The 16747-nt window shown below is 40.2% G+C and overlaps 1 protein-coding gene across 5 annotated transcripts in view; it reads right to left on the reverse strand.

Moving 5' to 3' along the window:
• Positions 1-263: 263 nt before the first annotated feature.
• The window catches only part of KCNS3 (potassium voltage-gated channel modifier subfamily S member 3), a 56912-nt gene continuing 40428 nt past the window's right edge, over positions 264-16747 (reverse strand). For 3 of the 5 annotated variants that reach the window (XM_055378761.2, XM_004028875.5, XM_055378760.2), the window contains 2 exons: positions 15456-15647; positions 264-2275 (listed from right to left, as the gene is read on the reverse strand). In XM_055378761.2, the coding sequence (XP_055234736.1) occupies positions 741-2216 (1476 nt within the window). In that variant the 5' untranslated portion in view covers positions 2217-2275; positions 15456-15647 and the 3' untranslated portion in view covers positions 264-740. The remainder of the gene's footprint in view (positions 2276-15455; positions 15648-16747) is intronic. The other 2 variants (XM_063696051.1, XM_063696050.1) reach the window with 1 other exon arrangement.

Here is a 16747-nt window from a genome sequence, read left to right on the forward strand (position 1 = left end):
AATTTTGAGTGTGTCCCAAACACCTACATGTTTAGTCAGTTTATGCTGGACAGCGCAATTTAGTCATGGACATGTTCTTCTATCTACCAACTACCATCAAGTCTACTGAAAAAAGAGCTAGCACATGCTTGGTACATACCCAAAATTCAAAAGCATAAAGAAAGGAAGGGCTCTTGGTACTCCAAAAAGAACATTTTTCTTCCAAACCAATCCTGAACATGCTAAAATGTAGTTACTCAACATAAAAACATACAACCAAGACATTCTCCATACTGAATTAGGAAGTTTATTAGGCTCCTAGTTTCCATGTTTAGAACATGAGCATGGATTTACATGCATTGTCTCATTTTGTGGATCTTACATGCATGTCGTCTCAGTCAGCTGCACCTTTGATTCTACTTGTCAGTAATTTAAAGTTAGCTCAATGTGAGTAAATGACAAACACAGAATGATGCATAAGCTGTAGCCACAAACCCCACCCAATACCATTTATCTTATATTCCAAACCATATCACAACTCTCTCTTGTAAAAAATAAATTTCAGAACAAGGCATTTAATTGACCTCACAGAGAAAAATAAACACAATTCAATCATTTCAGAATTCAGCAATGAATGTCCAACTATGGCTGAAAGGTACACCCTGAGAATTAAATGATTTTAACGAACCCACTGAGGTTTATAAAGCTGTGTTAACCTAATGTCGGGAAAGGATAAGAGAAACAGGCACAAACACCCCCGCTCATTTTGCTGTGCAATTCTCCAAGGAGGTGGTGTTACAAATGTCCTCATTGTCTTCAATGCTTGAAGCATCTGTGGAGTCAGGATCGCTCACCACAATGCCTACAGAAGAGAGACTGGTAATGAAGGCGTGCATCCGCTGTGCATATATATCCCTAATGTTAAAGTAAGGTAGCTCATGACACTTCTCTGGTGCATCCTCACTGCACTGGTCCACATCAATGTCCTTTTGCTTCTGGTAGTACTTGGAAAACTTGTTGAAGATGATGGTGATGGGAAGGGCCACCACCAAGATGCCACAGATGATGCATGTGCTGGCGATGAGCTTTCCCGGCAAGGTGACCGGGTGGGTGTCTCCATAGCCCACAGTTGTCATGCTGATGGTGGCCCACCACCAGCAGATGGGGATGCTGGTGAGGCTGGATGTGTGGTCATCTTTCTCCACGGAGTAGATAAGCACAGAGAAAATGGAAATGCCCACAGAGAGGAAGAGAAGCAGAAGCCCAACTTCTTGGTAGCTGTGTCTCAGTGTGGCACCTAGAGACCGAAGTCCTACCGAGTGCCGGGCAAGCTTTAGAATTCGGAAAATCCTCATAAGCCGTAGGATCTGGACCACCTTGCCCATGTTCTCAATATCCTCACTCTCTTCCTCCTTGGTGTCTACAGCCAACGTGGCATAGAAGGGAATAATGGAGACAAAGTCAATGATGTTCAGAGGGTTTTTCCAGAATTTCTTTTGACAAGGAGCGGCAGCCAGCCGGACGGCAAGCTCCCCGGTGAACCAGGCAATGCACGCGATCTCCACTCCTTCCAGCACCGGATCATCCACTTCTCCATCCTCATTCTGGAACTCCGACATGCTGTGAATGCACATGGCCACGATGGAGGCCAGCACCACGCTCAAAGAGGAGATAGCGATAAGCTTAGCGGACAGGCAGTACGCTGGGTTCTCCATTCTAATCCAGATTTTCTTCCGGAGCTGACCAAATCGCAGTGTGTCAAACTTCTCCAGCTCTTTCTCAAACAGAGACGACTCTTCAAACGAGGAGTCGGTACTCACATCATGGCTTTTCTGGTCCCAGTCCTTCTCGTGGTTTTCCTCCTTGCGTTCCTGGTAGCGATTGCTGCAGCAAGAATCAATGAAGAGCTCGTTGATGCCCCAGTACTCAATCTCCTGGCAGAATGAGAATACGCACAGCTCCTCCATGACATGCAGCTTCCCCGTGTAATAAAAATTCAAAACATATCTGAACAAGGAGGGATTCCGATCAAAGTAGTATTCCTTATCGGCCACACTGTAATCATCACACAGCTCCAGAATGGCCTCTTCAGAATGGCAAGTAAGCAGCTTCCCCAGTCTGGTGTGAGGAAACCGCAGGAGGGTGCTTTGGTCAACAGACTGCTTAAAGCCCCCCACATTCAGGTTGACAAGTTCCTCGTCTTGTCCAGGGCGATGGAAAAACTCACCAAACACCATGGTGGATACAGAAGGCAGAGTGCTGGCTGGCAAGGGAGAAGAGGAAGATCAGGCTGCACCTGGAAAGAGCACAAGATGATATTAGCACTCTGTCCTGCCGTGCCCGGCCAAGCTTATTTTTAATCTGCCCTTTCCAGGATGATGGGCTACATTAAAAGCAAAGCAGGAAATGCAATAAAAATGAATACATTATTATGCATTTTGTTCAGAAGAAAATCAACACAAAACAGATTTTTCCCAAAAAAAAACTTAGGATTTTGGGAACCCATTTTCTTTAGGAAAGAGGAAAGATGGCAATATAATTTGTATGAACCCTAATTGCCATTTCTCTGTGTATTAAGCATTCAAACTGTACCTCCCAACCTTGCCCCCAAAAATACAATGCAATTTAGATCACTTACATAATACAAGCATCTCCAGAGATTCAAGCACAAGCTCTTCATGTTTGGGAAAACTCAATTCAGACATGACAGGCTAGTTGCTGCCAGTCTTGAAGCTCATCCCTTCCCATCCCTAGGGCTTGGTCATGCCCCCAACACACACATCACAGGGGGCTCAGCTCAGCTCTTATGAAGGATGTGAGTTTCCCTTTGTGTACCAATGTTTTACTCCTTTAAGAGAAAGCCCTACTCCCTATGTTTGGATGTGGACAATCAAGAGGATATAATTATCTCCCTGTGCTTAAGTACCTTATATCTTAAAGATATCATTACACTTCATGGGATGGTGTTTCAGGAACATCCACATGAAAAGAACCTGACTTGGGAAAACCTCTTTATGGTAATTGCACTATCAGTTTCCTGACACAAACCCGCTCCACTCCCACCTCCTCCTTCCCATCACAGACAGTCCCCAAGTGGCCCTAATCTATAATTATCTTTCCATAGATTGTCTATACTGGCTGAGCACGTGGCCTGTTTTTAGTTCTGACACTAATCAGGATACACCAGGTCGCTTTCTCAGAGAGAAAATAACAGCTTTTGATCCTCACCCAATGCAATGACGTTTCCTCAGAACAGATGATACAAATAAAAGGAGACTGTCATATACTGAGTCCCCACCTAATACTACTGGAGGCCTTTACACATTATGTCATTCAGTCCTTCCAACACTACATGGTAGCTGGATAGAAAAATGGGTACTGCTCTCAGCCTCTCTAGGTACATAATAGGTAAATGGTGGAGCCAAGATTTAAACCCAGGTTGAATTAATTCCAAAGTCCATGTTCTCTCCACTACATAGACTTCCCCCACCTTCTTCCTTTTTATAATCTAATAATCCAATGTGAGGCATGCTAAGCGAGAGGTCAGTCAAGCATCTTTGGGATTACTGAGAAAAAAGCAGTGACCTTACCTGGAGAAGCTTCATAGCAGAGGTTATATGCAGCTCAAAGGTTCAAGTGGAGTCCACCTAATATGGTTTGGCTCTGTGTCCCCACCTAAATCTCATGTTGAATTGTGATCCTGCGTGTTGGAGGTGGAGCCTGGTGGGAGGTGATTGGATCATGGGGGTGGTTTCTAATGGCTTAGCATCATCCCCCAAGCACTGTCTCGTGACAGAGTTCTCATGAGATCTGGCTCTTTCAAAACGTGTAGCATCTCCCCCTTCACTCTCTCTCTCTCCTGCTCTGCCATGTAAGACATGCTGGCTTCCCTTTCACCTGCTGCCAGGATTGTAAATTTCCTGAGGCCTCCCCATCCATGCGTCCTGTACAGCCTGCAGAACTGTAAGTCAATTAAATCTTTATAAATTACCCAGTCTCAGGTAGTTCTTTATAGCAGTGTGAGAACAGACTAACACACCACCAAACTGAAAGGAAAAGGACATTCCCACCAGAGGCATCGAAGGGTAGACAGAAGCCAGATTGTGGAGGACCCTGTATATCAGTCCAAAGAATCTGGATTTTGTTCTGTCAGCAAGACCACTAAAGGGTCTTAATCAACAAGTAGACATAGCTAGGTTTGTGACTGTGACTTAGAAAGCCGCCAATGACAGCAGCGTGAAAGCTGCACGGGGCAAAAGCTGGGACCAAGAAGACAGGGCTGCAACAGAACAGGTTAGGGGTGGCAAGGACATGGACACACACAGTGGCAGTGCATATAAAGAGGAAGTGATAAACTCAGAAGAAGTTTATAAGATAGAATCTACAGGATTTGGTAACTGATTGGGAAAAAAAAAAGGGACAAGGAAGCAGAAAGGCCAAAAGAGGATGTGTTTTCTAGTCTGTAAAAGTGGGCAGACGGTAACACCATTAAAGGGAGCAGAAAGGTCAGAAAGGAATCTCTTTCCCCTTATATTTATGGAAAGGCAAGGTTGTCTGCAAGAGAACAAATTCCTCCTCTGAAAAAAAAAAAAAAGGAAATAATAAAGATTAACATGCAAATAAATAAATGGAGAATAAAATTTAAAAAAAATTCAACAAAGCCATTGGTCATTTAAAACAATCAACAAAATTGACAAATCTTTAACTAGGCTAATCAAGAAAAAATGAAAGTACTTTGGGAGGCCAAGACAGATGGATCATTTGAGGCCAGGAGTTCAAGACCAGCCTGGTGAACATGGCAAAACCCAATCTCTACAAAAAATACAAAAATTAGCTGGGCATGGTGTCATGCACATCTAGTCTCAGCTACTCGAGAGGCTGAGGCATGAGAATCACTTGAATCCAGGAGGTGGAGGCTGCAGTGAGCCAAGATCGCACTACTGCACTCCATCCTCGGTGACAGAGTCAGACTCTGTCTCAAAACTTAAACAAAACAAAGGAAAATTAAAAAATGAGAGAAGATTCAAATTAGCAAAATCAGCAATGAAAGAACAATACCACTATTGACCTTACATAATGAAAAGAACTATAAAGGAATACTATGAACAATCATATGTCCACAAATTAGATAACCTAGATGAAGTGTACAAATTGCTAGTGTCAACAAAAAGAGTCAAACTCTAAAATATTTAAAGAGATTTATTTCCAGCCAAATATGAGTGACCAATGGCCTGTGACATAGCCCTCAGGATATCCTGAGAACATGTACTCAAGGTTGTTGGCCTACAACTTGGCTATATACATTTTAGGGAGACACAAGAAATCAATTAATATATGTAAAATGTACATTGGTTCTGTCCAGAAAGCCCAGAAAACTGGCAGCTGAGGTGGGGGGCTTCCAGGCCATAGGCAGATTCAAAGATTTTCTGATTGGCCATTGGTTGAAAGAGTTAAATTATTGTCTGATATGGTTGGGCTTTGTATCTCCACCCAAATCTCATCTCCAATTGTGATGCCCAAGTGTCAAGAAAGAGAGCTGGTGGGAGGTGATTGGATCATGGGGGTGGTTTCCCCATGCTGTTCTTGTAATAGTGAATGAGTTCTCACAAGATTTGATGGTTTTATTAGGGGCTCTTCCCCCTTCGCTCATCTCTCATCTGCTGCCATGTAAGACATGCCTGTTCCCCTTCTATCAGGATTGTAAGTTTCCTGAGGCTTCCTCAGCTCTGCAGAACTGTGAGTCAATTAAACATATTTTCTTTATAAATTACACAGTCTTGTGTATGTCTTTATAGCAGTATGGAAATTGACTAATACTATAAATTGGCACCACAGAGAGTGGGGTACTGCTATAAAGATACCCCAAAATGTGGAAGCAACTTTGGAACTGGGTAACAGGCAGAGGCTGGAACAGTTTGGAGGATTCCAAAGAAGACAGGAAGATGTGGAAAAGTTTGGAACTTCCCAGAGACTTGTTGAGTGGTTTTGGCCAAAATGCTGGTAGTGATATGGACAATGAGCCCAGGCTGAAGTGGTCTCAGATGGAGATGAAAAACTGATTGGGACCTGGAACAAACACTTGTTCTTGCTATGCTTTAGCAAAGAGACTGGTAGCATTTTCCCCCTGCTGTAGAGATCTGTAGAACTTTGAACTTGAGAGAGATGATTTAGGGTATCTGGTGGAAGAAATTTCTAAGCAACAAAGTGTCCAAGATGTGACCTAGGTGCTCTTAAAAGCATTCTGTTTTATGCATTCACAAAAGATCGTTTGAAATTGGAATTTTTGTTTAAAAGGGAAGCAGAGCATAAAGGTTTGGGAAATTTGGAGCCCAATGATGCGATAGAAAAGAAAAACCCATTTTCTGAGGAGAAATTCAAGCTGGCTGCAGAAATTTGCATAAGTAACAAGGAGCTGAATGTTAACTGCCAAGACAATGGGGAAAATTTCTCCAGGGCATATCAGAGGTCTTGGCAGCAGCCCCTTTCATCACAGGCCTAGAAGCCTGGAGGAAAAATGTTTTTATGGGCTAGGCCCAGGGCCCCGCTGCTCTGTGCAGCCTTGCAACACGGCACCCAGCATCCCAGACATTTCAGCTCCAGTCATGGCTATAAGGGGCCATGGTACAGCTTGGGCCATGGCTTTGGATGGTGCAAGCCCCAATCCTTGATGACTTCCATGTGGTCTCGGGCCTGCAAGTGGACAGAAGTAAGAACTGAGGTTTGGGAACCTCTACCTAGATTTCAGAGGATGTATGGAAATGCCTGGAAGTCCAGGCAGAAGTTTGCTGCAGGGGCAGAGCCCTCATGGAGAACCTCTGCTAGGGCAGTGCAGAAAGGAAATGTGGGGTTAGAGTCCCACGCAGAGTCCCCATTGGGGCACTGCCAAGTGGAGCTGTGAGAAGACACACCCACTGTCCTCCTGACCCCAGAATGGTAGATCCACTGACAGCTTGCACTGAGCACCTGGAAAAGCCACAGACACTCAACACCAGTCCATAAAAGCAGCTGGAAGGAGGGCTGTACCTTGCAAAGCCATAGGGGTGGAGCTGCCCAAGACCATGGGAGCCCACTTCTTGCATCACTGTGACCTGGATGTGAGGCATGGAGTAAAAGGAGATCATTTAGGAGCTTTAAGACTTAATGGCTCCCCTGATGGGTTTCAGACTTGCCCCTTTGGGGCCAATTTGTTTAGGGGCCAAAACAATCCTTTGCTTTGGCCTATTTCTCCCATTTGGAATGGCAGCATTTATCCAATGCCTGTACCCCCATTGTATCTTGGTAGTAACTAATTTGCTTTTGATTTTAGAGGCTCCTAGGTAGAAGGGACTTGCCTTGTCTCGGATGTAACTTTGGACTTGGACTTTTGAATTAATGTTGAAATGAGTTAAGACTTTGGGTGACCGTTGGGAAGGCATGAATGGTTTTAAAACATGAAGACGTGAGATTTGGGAGGGGCCAGAGGTAGAATGATATGGTCTGGCTTTGTGTCCCCACCCAAATCTCATCTTGAATTGTAATCCCCACGTGTCAAGGGAGAGACCTGGTAAGAGGTAATTGGATCATGGGGGCAGTTTCCCCCATGCTGTTCTCATGATAGTGAGTGAGTTCTCACAAGGTCTGATGGTTGATAAAAGGCTCTTTTCCCTTCTCTCGCCACTCTCTCTTGCCTGCCACCATGTAAGATGTGCCTCTTCCCTTTCCACCATGATTGTACGTTTCCTGAGACCCCCTAGCCCTGCGGAACTGTGAGTCAATTAAATCTCTTTTCTTTCTAAATTACCCAGTCGGGTATGTCTTTATAGCAGTGTGAAAACAGATTAATACATTGTCTAAAGACTTAGAATCAATAGGAATGTCTGGGTTAAGATAAGCAGTTGTGAAGACCAAGGTTTTATCATGCAGATGAAGCCTCCAGATAGCAACTTCAGAGAGAATAGATGGTAAATGTTTCTTATCAGAATTAAAGAGACTGCACTATCAGTCCTAAGGTTCATGTTGATGTTAACGCTGGTAAGCTTTTCCTGAATTCCAAAAAAGAGGAGGGTATAATGAAGCATGTCTTACCTCTCCTTCTCATCATGGTCTGAACTCATTTTTCAGGTTAACTTTGGAATGACCTTGGCCTAGAGGAGGGGTCCATTCAGATAGTCAAGAGGGCTCAGAATTTTATTTTTAGTTTACACTAGAAAGACATGATCCACACAAACTAACTCAAGAAGAAAAAGGAAATCTGAATAAACCTATTTATTAACAAGTAAAGATACAGAATTTGCAATTTTAAAAATTTTCATATGGAAAGCTCATGTACAGATAGCTTTGCTGGTGAATTTTACCACAATCACCACCAATCTTTCACAAACCCTCCCAAAAATTAGAAGAGAAAGGCATACTTCCCAGCTCCTTCTATGAAGCTAGTATTATCCTAATACCAAAACTAGAAAAAGACATCACAAGAAAACTACAGGGAGCATCCCTTATGAATACAGATGAATAAATCCTCAACAAAACATCAGCAAACCAAACCCAGCAACATATAAAAAGAATTATATACCATGAGTAGTGGGATTTATCTCAGGAATTTAAGGTTAACTTAACGTGTAAATCAATCAAGGTAATACAAATACTAAAGAAATAATGAAAATGACATTATCACCTCAAAAGATGCAGAAAAAGCATTTGAAAAATCTAGCACTCTTTCATGATTAAAAACAAAAACTCAAAAACTAAGAATAGAACAGAACTTCTCCAATTTGATAAAGAGCATCTATGAAAAACCCACAGCTAAAAACATATTTAATGACAAAAGACTAAAAGCATTTCTCTTAAGATCAGGAACAAAACATGAATGTCCAATCCCACCACTTTTATTCAACATTGTACTGGAAGTTCTAGTCAGGGAAATTAGGCAAAGAAAAGAAAGAAAATGCATCCAGACTGAAAAGGAAAAGTTAAACTACTTCTATTTGCAGATGACGTGATCTTGTATATAGAAAATCCTATGGAATATATATACAAAAAAATTAGAACTAATAAATAAGTTCAGCAATTTTGCAGGATACTAGATTGATATACAAAAAAACTGTATCTCTATATACTAGCAATAAGAAAATACAAATATGAAATTAAGAAAACAATTATATTTTCAACAGCATCCAGAAAAATAAAATATTTAGAAATAAATTTAACAAAAGTGGCATAAACCTGTAAAATGAAAACTACAAAATGTTGTTGAAAAAATCATGGAAGAAATAAATGAATAGAAAGACACCCAATGTTCATGGATTGAAAGATTTACTATTGTTAAATGGCAATACCCTCCAAATTAATTCATAGATTAAATACAATTCCTATAAAAATCCTAGCTGCCTTTTTTCAGAAATTGACAAATTGATTCCAAAATTCTAAAACTTCAGAAATTGACAAATTGATTCTTGACACACTTGTCAAAAATCAATCAATAAACTGAAAAATAAGCCCATATGGGCTTTTTGACTGATTTTTGACAAGTGTGTCAAGACAATTCAACAGGGGTAAGAAGAGTCTTTTCGATAAATAGTATTGGAACAGCTGGATAGCCACATGCAAAAAAATCTAAATTGGATATGTATCCCACACTATATACAAAAATTAACTTTAAATACATCAAAGGCCTGAATGTAGGTGCTAAAATTATAAAACTCCTAGAAAAAAAATTAACATAAATTTTCATGACCTTGAGTTAGGGAATGGCTTCTTAGCTATAACACTAAAATTACAGAAAAATAAAGAAAAAATAGTTAAATTGACTTTATCAAAATGTAAAATGCACTTCAAAGGACATTATCAATTCAAAGGACAAGTATCAAGAAAATGAAGACAACTCACAAAATAGAAGAAAATATTTGCAAATCATATATCTGATAAGGATATAGTATCCAGAATAAAGAACTCTTACAACTCAATAATAAAAAGACAAATAAACTCCTTTAAAATGGGCAAATAATTTTGATAGACATTTCTATGAAAACATATAAATGGCCAAAAGGTACTTGAAAAGATGCTCAACATCATTAGACATTAGGAAAATGCAAATCAAAATTACAATGAGACACCACTTCATACCAGTATGATGGCTATAGTCAAAAAGTAATAATAATGCAAATGTTGTATTATGATACATCAGGTGTTGGCAGGGATGTGGAGAAAGTGGAACCCTTGTGTGTCATTGGAAGTAATGTAAAATAGTACAGCCACTTGAGAAAGCAGTTTAAGCCCATTCCTCAAAAAGTTAAACAGAGTTACCATATGACCCAGCAATTCCATTCCTAGGTATAGTCCCAAGAGAACTGAAAACATATGTTCAAACAAAAACTGTATGTAATGTTCATAGCAGCATTATTCATAATAGTGAAAAAGGGGAGATAATCTAAATGTCCATCAAGGAATGAAGTTCTGACAGACTACAACCTGGATCAACTTTGAAAACATTATGGTAATGAAAAAAGTCTACTTAAAAAAAAGACAATAAAAGATCATATATTGTATTATTCCATTTAAATGAAATATCCAGAATAGTCAAAACTATAGAAACAGAAAGTAGATTAGTGGTTGCTGGGGGCTGGGGGGAGGGGAGATGGTTATTATTAATGGATTTGGGTTTCTTTTGAGGATGATAAATATGTCTTGGAATTGGAAAGTTGTACAGTCATGAATATACCAAGAACCACTGCATTAAACCCATTTTTAAAAAGGTAGATTTTGCTGTATTCAAAGCATATCTCAATAATACTGTCATTTAAAAAGGGATTCCATCCCAGCACTTTGGGTGGCCAAGGCAGGAGGATCGCTTGAGCCCAGGAGTTTGAGACCAGCCTTGACAACACAGTGAGACTCCATTTCTATTTATTATTTTTAAAACTTATAATAAAAATAAGTGAATAAATAGGGATTCCAGCTAATAAGTAAAAAAAGAAATAATAGAATTCAAATCTCATAATAAAATAATAGATCTAGGCAATGATAATCAATGGCTGATAAAATCCGGATAAAAAGCTGATGGGGAATTTCATAACAGAGATCAGAGTTACAATATCTGAACCCACTAATCAAGCCTAATATAATAAAATAACTAGATTTTACTGAACAAAATAAATATTTTAGAGGAATATGTTCAATAACACCACAGGGGTGCAATCAGCAAAATCAAGACTGGGAAACCATACAGGACAAATGACACAGATCAAATAAGAGGCATATCAAACAAAGCCAGTGTACAGACTTTATATAGCTCCTGATTCTAACCAGCCAAATGCTTAATATATGTATATGTATATGCACATATATGATATGTGTATATCATATATGTGTATACACATATATGATGTGTATATCATATATATACACATATATGATGTGTATATCATATATATACACATATATGATGTGTATATCATATATATACACATATATATGAAAATCAGGGACATTTGAAAACTGATATGGTCTGGCTCTGTGTCCCCACCCAAATCTCATGTCAAATTGTAATCCCCAAGTGTCAGGGGAGGGGCCTGGTGGGAGGTGATTGAATCATGGGGGCAGACTTCCCCTTGCTTTTTTCATGATTGTTAGTGAGCTCTCACAAGATCTGGTTGTTTGAAAATGTGTAGCATCTCCCACTTCACTCTCTCTCGCTCTCCTGCTTCACTATGGTAAGATGTGCTTGCTTCCCCTTTGCCTTCTGCCATGATTTTAAGTTTCCTGAGGCTTTCCCAGCCATGCGGAACTCTTAATCAATTAAACCTCTCTTTCCCTTATAAATTACTCAGTCTCACGTAGTTCTTTATAGCAATGTGAGAACGAACTAGTATAAAAACCAACTAGATACTTGATATTATAAAAAAAATTATTGTTAATTTTTCAGTGTCCCAATAGTAATATAATTATGTTCTTAAAAGAAAACCCTCATCTTTTGGAAATACATACTAAAATATTTATTGATAAAATTACACAACATTGGGGATTGATTTCATAATAATACATGGAAAGGCAGGAGCTCTGATCATACAAGATGGCTATGAGTTAATCACTGTTGCAGCGGGTCACGGACAGGCACACAGGAGTTTAATGTATTATTTTATTTTTGTACATGTTAAAATTCTCCATTAAAAATGTTTTAAGAAAAATGTGCTAAGCATCTTTTTTCAGGCTACGCACTGTGGTAAGTGCTTTCATATACACTATTATTCACTCTTTTATTCTCAACAACTGGTGCAGTACATAGGCACTAGCAGGCAATGAGTACATGTAACTGAATGAATGAATCATTTTGTTTAATTCTCTAACAGCCCTAAGTCGTAGACCTTAGACTCCCGTGTTGCAAATGGGGACATCTGAGGCTCAGAATTTGCCCAACGTTGTCCAGCTTTTATGCGGCAGACTCTTTCCACAATGCCTCAAATATGAGTATTTAAAGTTTTTTTTTTTTAAGTGGGAGGAGGTAGAGACTGGCTGATATTCTCATTTGCATATTATGTCAGCCATACTGTAAGGAGATTGACATTCACATGCTGAAGACACATGGGGTCTAAAATCAGGCACATCTGAGGGTACAGTGGCATTGGCCACAAAGTAGAAGACCCAACTGCTATTTTCATTCTCTTCTTAAAGCTAAACTTAGCTTCACTGTATTGATTCTCCTCCCTACTATCAACCCACATCACTCATGGTGAGAACACTATATATACAGTATTTGACCACCTTGTCCCTCTTGGTGTTTATAAGATTGAAAAGAAGAAAAATATGTCAAAAATCCAAGAAACTCCCTGGCAGCGTAAAATGAAAACTACCATTGATTCAGTTGTCTCCAACTGGCACCCTGTAAAGCTTTTTCAAAGCCATTAACCTTTTATTCGCCTCCTCTTGGTCCACTTCCTGCTCCTGTTGCTTCATGCTCTCAAATTCACCTAAGAAAATATTCTCAAAATTGTGTCTTTTCAAAGCTGACTCATACACATATACACAAGCTCATGGCTGTCTCTGATAATGCACCTGCTTTGCTCAGAAAAGTAATGAAAGTATTATAATACAAGCCAATTTGTCTTACTGGACAGAACTGCTTTTTGTTATCAATTTCATAAAAGTAAATAAAAACCCAGATTTGTTTTTCCTTCTTGTTTTGTAGATGTCCAAAAATCTACATTAATCCTTTTTCATCAAAGAAAAAAATACACCATTTTCAGCATTTAACACTGCCTTCTTTTTGGAACATTCTTCTAAGAGTTTTCTTTTATTCTATTTAAAAAGAAAGCTCATTTTGATTTTTTTAAAGAGTAGGTCATGCTAAATTCAATTTCTGGTCATGCCATGTGGGGATATACAAAATGGAAAAACCAAGCAAACGTAAACAGAATTGGAAACCTAAACTCAATCCATACCCATGTCTCCTCCTCCTTACCAACCTCCTACCAGGTGCCTCCTGGTAAGAGTCTTCTCTTACAGCATTGTCTGAGCATGGCAAGGATCCTACATGGAGCCAATACCTCCAGTAGCTTTCCAAGTGGTGCAGCCCAGTACACTGAGGAAGGCTTGCTGTAAAGCGTGAATCCCACCGGCCAAACAGTCAGGCAAGAAAACTCCCTGCCAGGTCTGTTCTGCACTGGACATGTTCTGACAGCATGGGCCACAGTTGGACAATACATGAATGACACAGGTCCATACAGTTTGCAGGGTCCCAGGGTGCTCTATTTCAGAGCATTCATAAACTGAATGCAACATTTAAATGTTGAACTTAACAAAACAAAAACAGCATGTCCTCTTATTCATGCTGAATTATCAGCATCAACTAGCAAAAAAGAGGGAAAGACTAGGATTCTGAAAACTTGTGTCTGAGCTGCCTCTTCTTATCTGCATGACCTTGGGCAGGTGAAGTCTTCATCTATAGAAGGAGTTTATAAACCCACCTTGAGGATAAAATAACAAATGTAAAAGTCTTTTGAAAACATAAAGCACAAGACACATGTAAAACTGTGTTCCAAAAATAAAAGACTGATATAACGGTATTTCTACTTTCCCCCACTTCCTTCCCCTATTCCCTTCCCTTCTCTTACTCCCACCAACTAGTACAATCACATTAAAGTTGTACTCACTCCCTCTGGATCTGTATTTAGTGTGACTGCTACTCTCTGGAAACTCCAGGGATCTCTGTAATTCACACAGCTCATCTCCAAGCAGAGAGCTGCTCAGAAGGCTGAGTGATTTAGTGAGCCAAACAACCAGAAAGCTGTCCTCTTTGTAAAAAGCAAAGAATCATAGATGATAGTTTTTCAAACAGAAACAGGAAAAACCTGGACTTTACCACAAGAGGGGCCCCTAGCCCTGCTGTAAATACTCCATCACATCTCCAGCTGAGCCAGGTTGCTTGGAATCAAGCACATACAGAGGTCTGTCATGGGAAAGCTCTGCTGCCCAGGGGAGGGAGTTTTGGAGAATTTGGGCCCAGGCCAAATTAATGGTTCTCTCTTCTCTACCCTCTCCCATAGCCCATTTGTGTACACCTTGATTTTAGCACATATCACAAGGCATTATGATACTGTTATCTACAATTCTCCTTATTCCCCACAAGTCTGATTGTTGCTCACTCTAGACTCCAAGCTTCGCTGTGGAAGGGACCATGTATTATCCTCTTACAGCTATAGCCCCTTATGCCAAGTGCTGCCCATAATCTAGTAAAAGATACTTGCTTTTATCTGGAGGAATTAACAAAGGCTATTACTACTTTTGTCAAAGAGCTAGCAGAATGATCTAGAACAGGCATGGCAAAATTAAATACCTCCGGTGACCAAACAAGTCAAACAAATGAGATGGTTGGGGATGGTGGTGAACTGTCCCCACTTGTCTAAGAGGCAGAGGCTACTCAGCACTAGAATCCTTTTTAGGAACAGAGGCCCAGTATAGACATATCATTCCGTCTTCCCAGGAGAACCTGGAAACCCTGATCCTTATGTGTAATATCTCAAGTTTAGTTAGAATTGATCCAACATGTTTGAAGCATGATGTGGCTCAAACAAAGATGTGCCTCTGGGCCAGGTACATCTGATGAGCTGCCCAGTCTGTGACCTGAGCCAGACTCTGACCAATTCCAGTCCACAACACACATTTTAAGCCAGACTGCCTAACATGAACACAAATGGAATCTAGTTACAATAACAGTAGTGTCATTCTCTCAAGTCTGAACTATAAATGTCAAAAAAGGGAGAGGGAGAAAATGTGAACCACAGCATTTTCTAAAGTTGGCCAGTGGTGTCCCTTAATATAACTCCAATCTAATCCTTTGAGACCAACACTTTTCTTCCCATAGTCATCTGTCCCAACTGCCCAGTGGATTTGACCATCAGAAGTGTCTAACTTTCATCTTTCTCACTACACTGTAACGCTCATTCTCATCCTCCTTTGATAAATAATGGATGCTTGAGAAAATAAGATAGAATGGCAACTCTTACCCTTGAGGTGGAGATGCCACACGCTCTGCCTTCATCCTGCCTGGTGGGACGTCCATCATCATCCAAGAAGCTCTGCCCTTCTCAGCACACTGGAATGTGTGGTGCACATAGGCATTTGGTGGCCAAAAAGAAGGGAAGAATTCTGTTCTCTGGTTGTACAGGCCAAAGCAATCACTGGAAAATCACTCTCACCTGCAGAAAAAACCATCAGCCAAGCTGTAACTGCAAGGAAGAAATACACCCAAGACATTCTACCTCAGGATCAACACTCTGGGCACTTTGCTGATGAGACTCAAATCTGAAAGCCCCACCTAATTCTCAGCAAGTGGGGGGTGGTCTCTTCCCCCTGTGGAACCATCACTGCCATTGGACATGTGCTAGGTTTAAGGATCCTCAGAACTCAACAGTAGTGAAAGTCTTAGGATTCCTCTACTGACAGAGGCCACTAAAACATCTAAAGATAAAACCAGGCACTAGAATTAGGGCTGCAGTTACCTACTCCCACATGGTTTCTTATAGAAGTGTTATTCTCCCAGCTAATTCATCAAGGATATACTTGTAAGCTTCTAAATGAATGCATTCTAATCCATTTCAAAATCTAACTTCTGGATATTACTGCTATAATAGAATTAACACTGCTGCTCTAATTTGAAATCAATAGATTTCAAAGGCGCGCCAAATTCAATTTTGCTTTATTTGCCCATTATTATATTACACAGATCAGAAATGACACAGGTGCAATCACAGTTTATGTGTGTGGTTATGTATATGAAGTGTGTGTTGGGGGGATGTTTTAAGTTTCTGTCACAACAAATAAAAAGCCAAATTTCAGTTTCTCTCTCTGAATAGATTTTAAAAGGCAAAAAAATTCCAGTTTCCACCCAGGTAAGCCTTGCCTCATGCTGATGCATTCCCATACATTGGTACTAGCTTCTAAGCATCCATCCATTGATTTTCATGTTTTTCAATCAACACCAGGTCCAAAAGGGGGAGGGAAAAAAAAAAGAAGAAAATATTGATTCTGATAAAAAAAAAAAGTGCCTCTGGCTAGGCCAGTCATTAAACAAACATTCGCTGTGGTTTATGATCTGCTGGGCATTATCTTAGGCACTGGGATTATAAACCAGATGCAGTGCCTGCCCCCAGTCCCTCAAGAGCTCTCAGGCCCAAAACCAAATAAACAAGTGAATAGCATCCTAACAACATCAAGGGGCAATGGAGGGGGAATGAAGCAGGAACACGGTTTCCAAGTTGTCCCAACAACAGCAGAGCAATCCTTCAGCACATCTGGA

Source organism: Gorilla gorilla, chromosome 12 (assembly GCF_029281585.2).
Source record: "Gorilla gorilla gorilla isolate KB3781 chromosome 12, NHGRI_mGorGor1-v2.1_pri, whole genome shotgun sequence".
In the NCBI taxonomy this organism is placed as follows: Eukaryota; Metazoa; Chordata; class Mammalia; order Primates; family Hominidae; genus Gorilla; species Gorilla gorilla.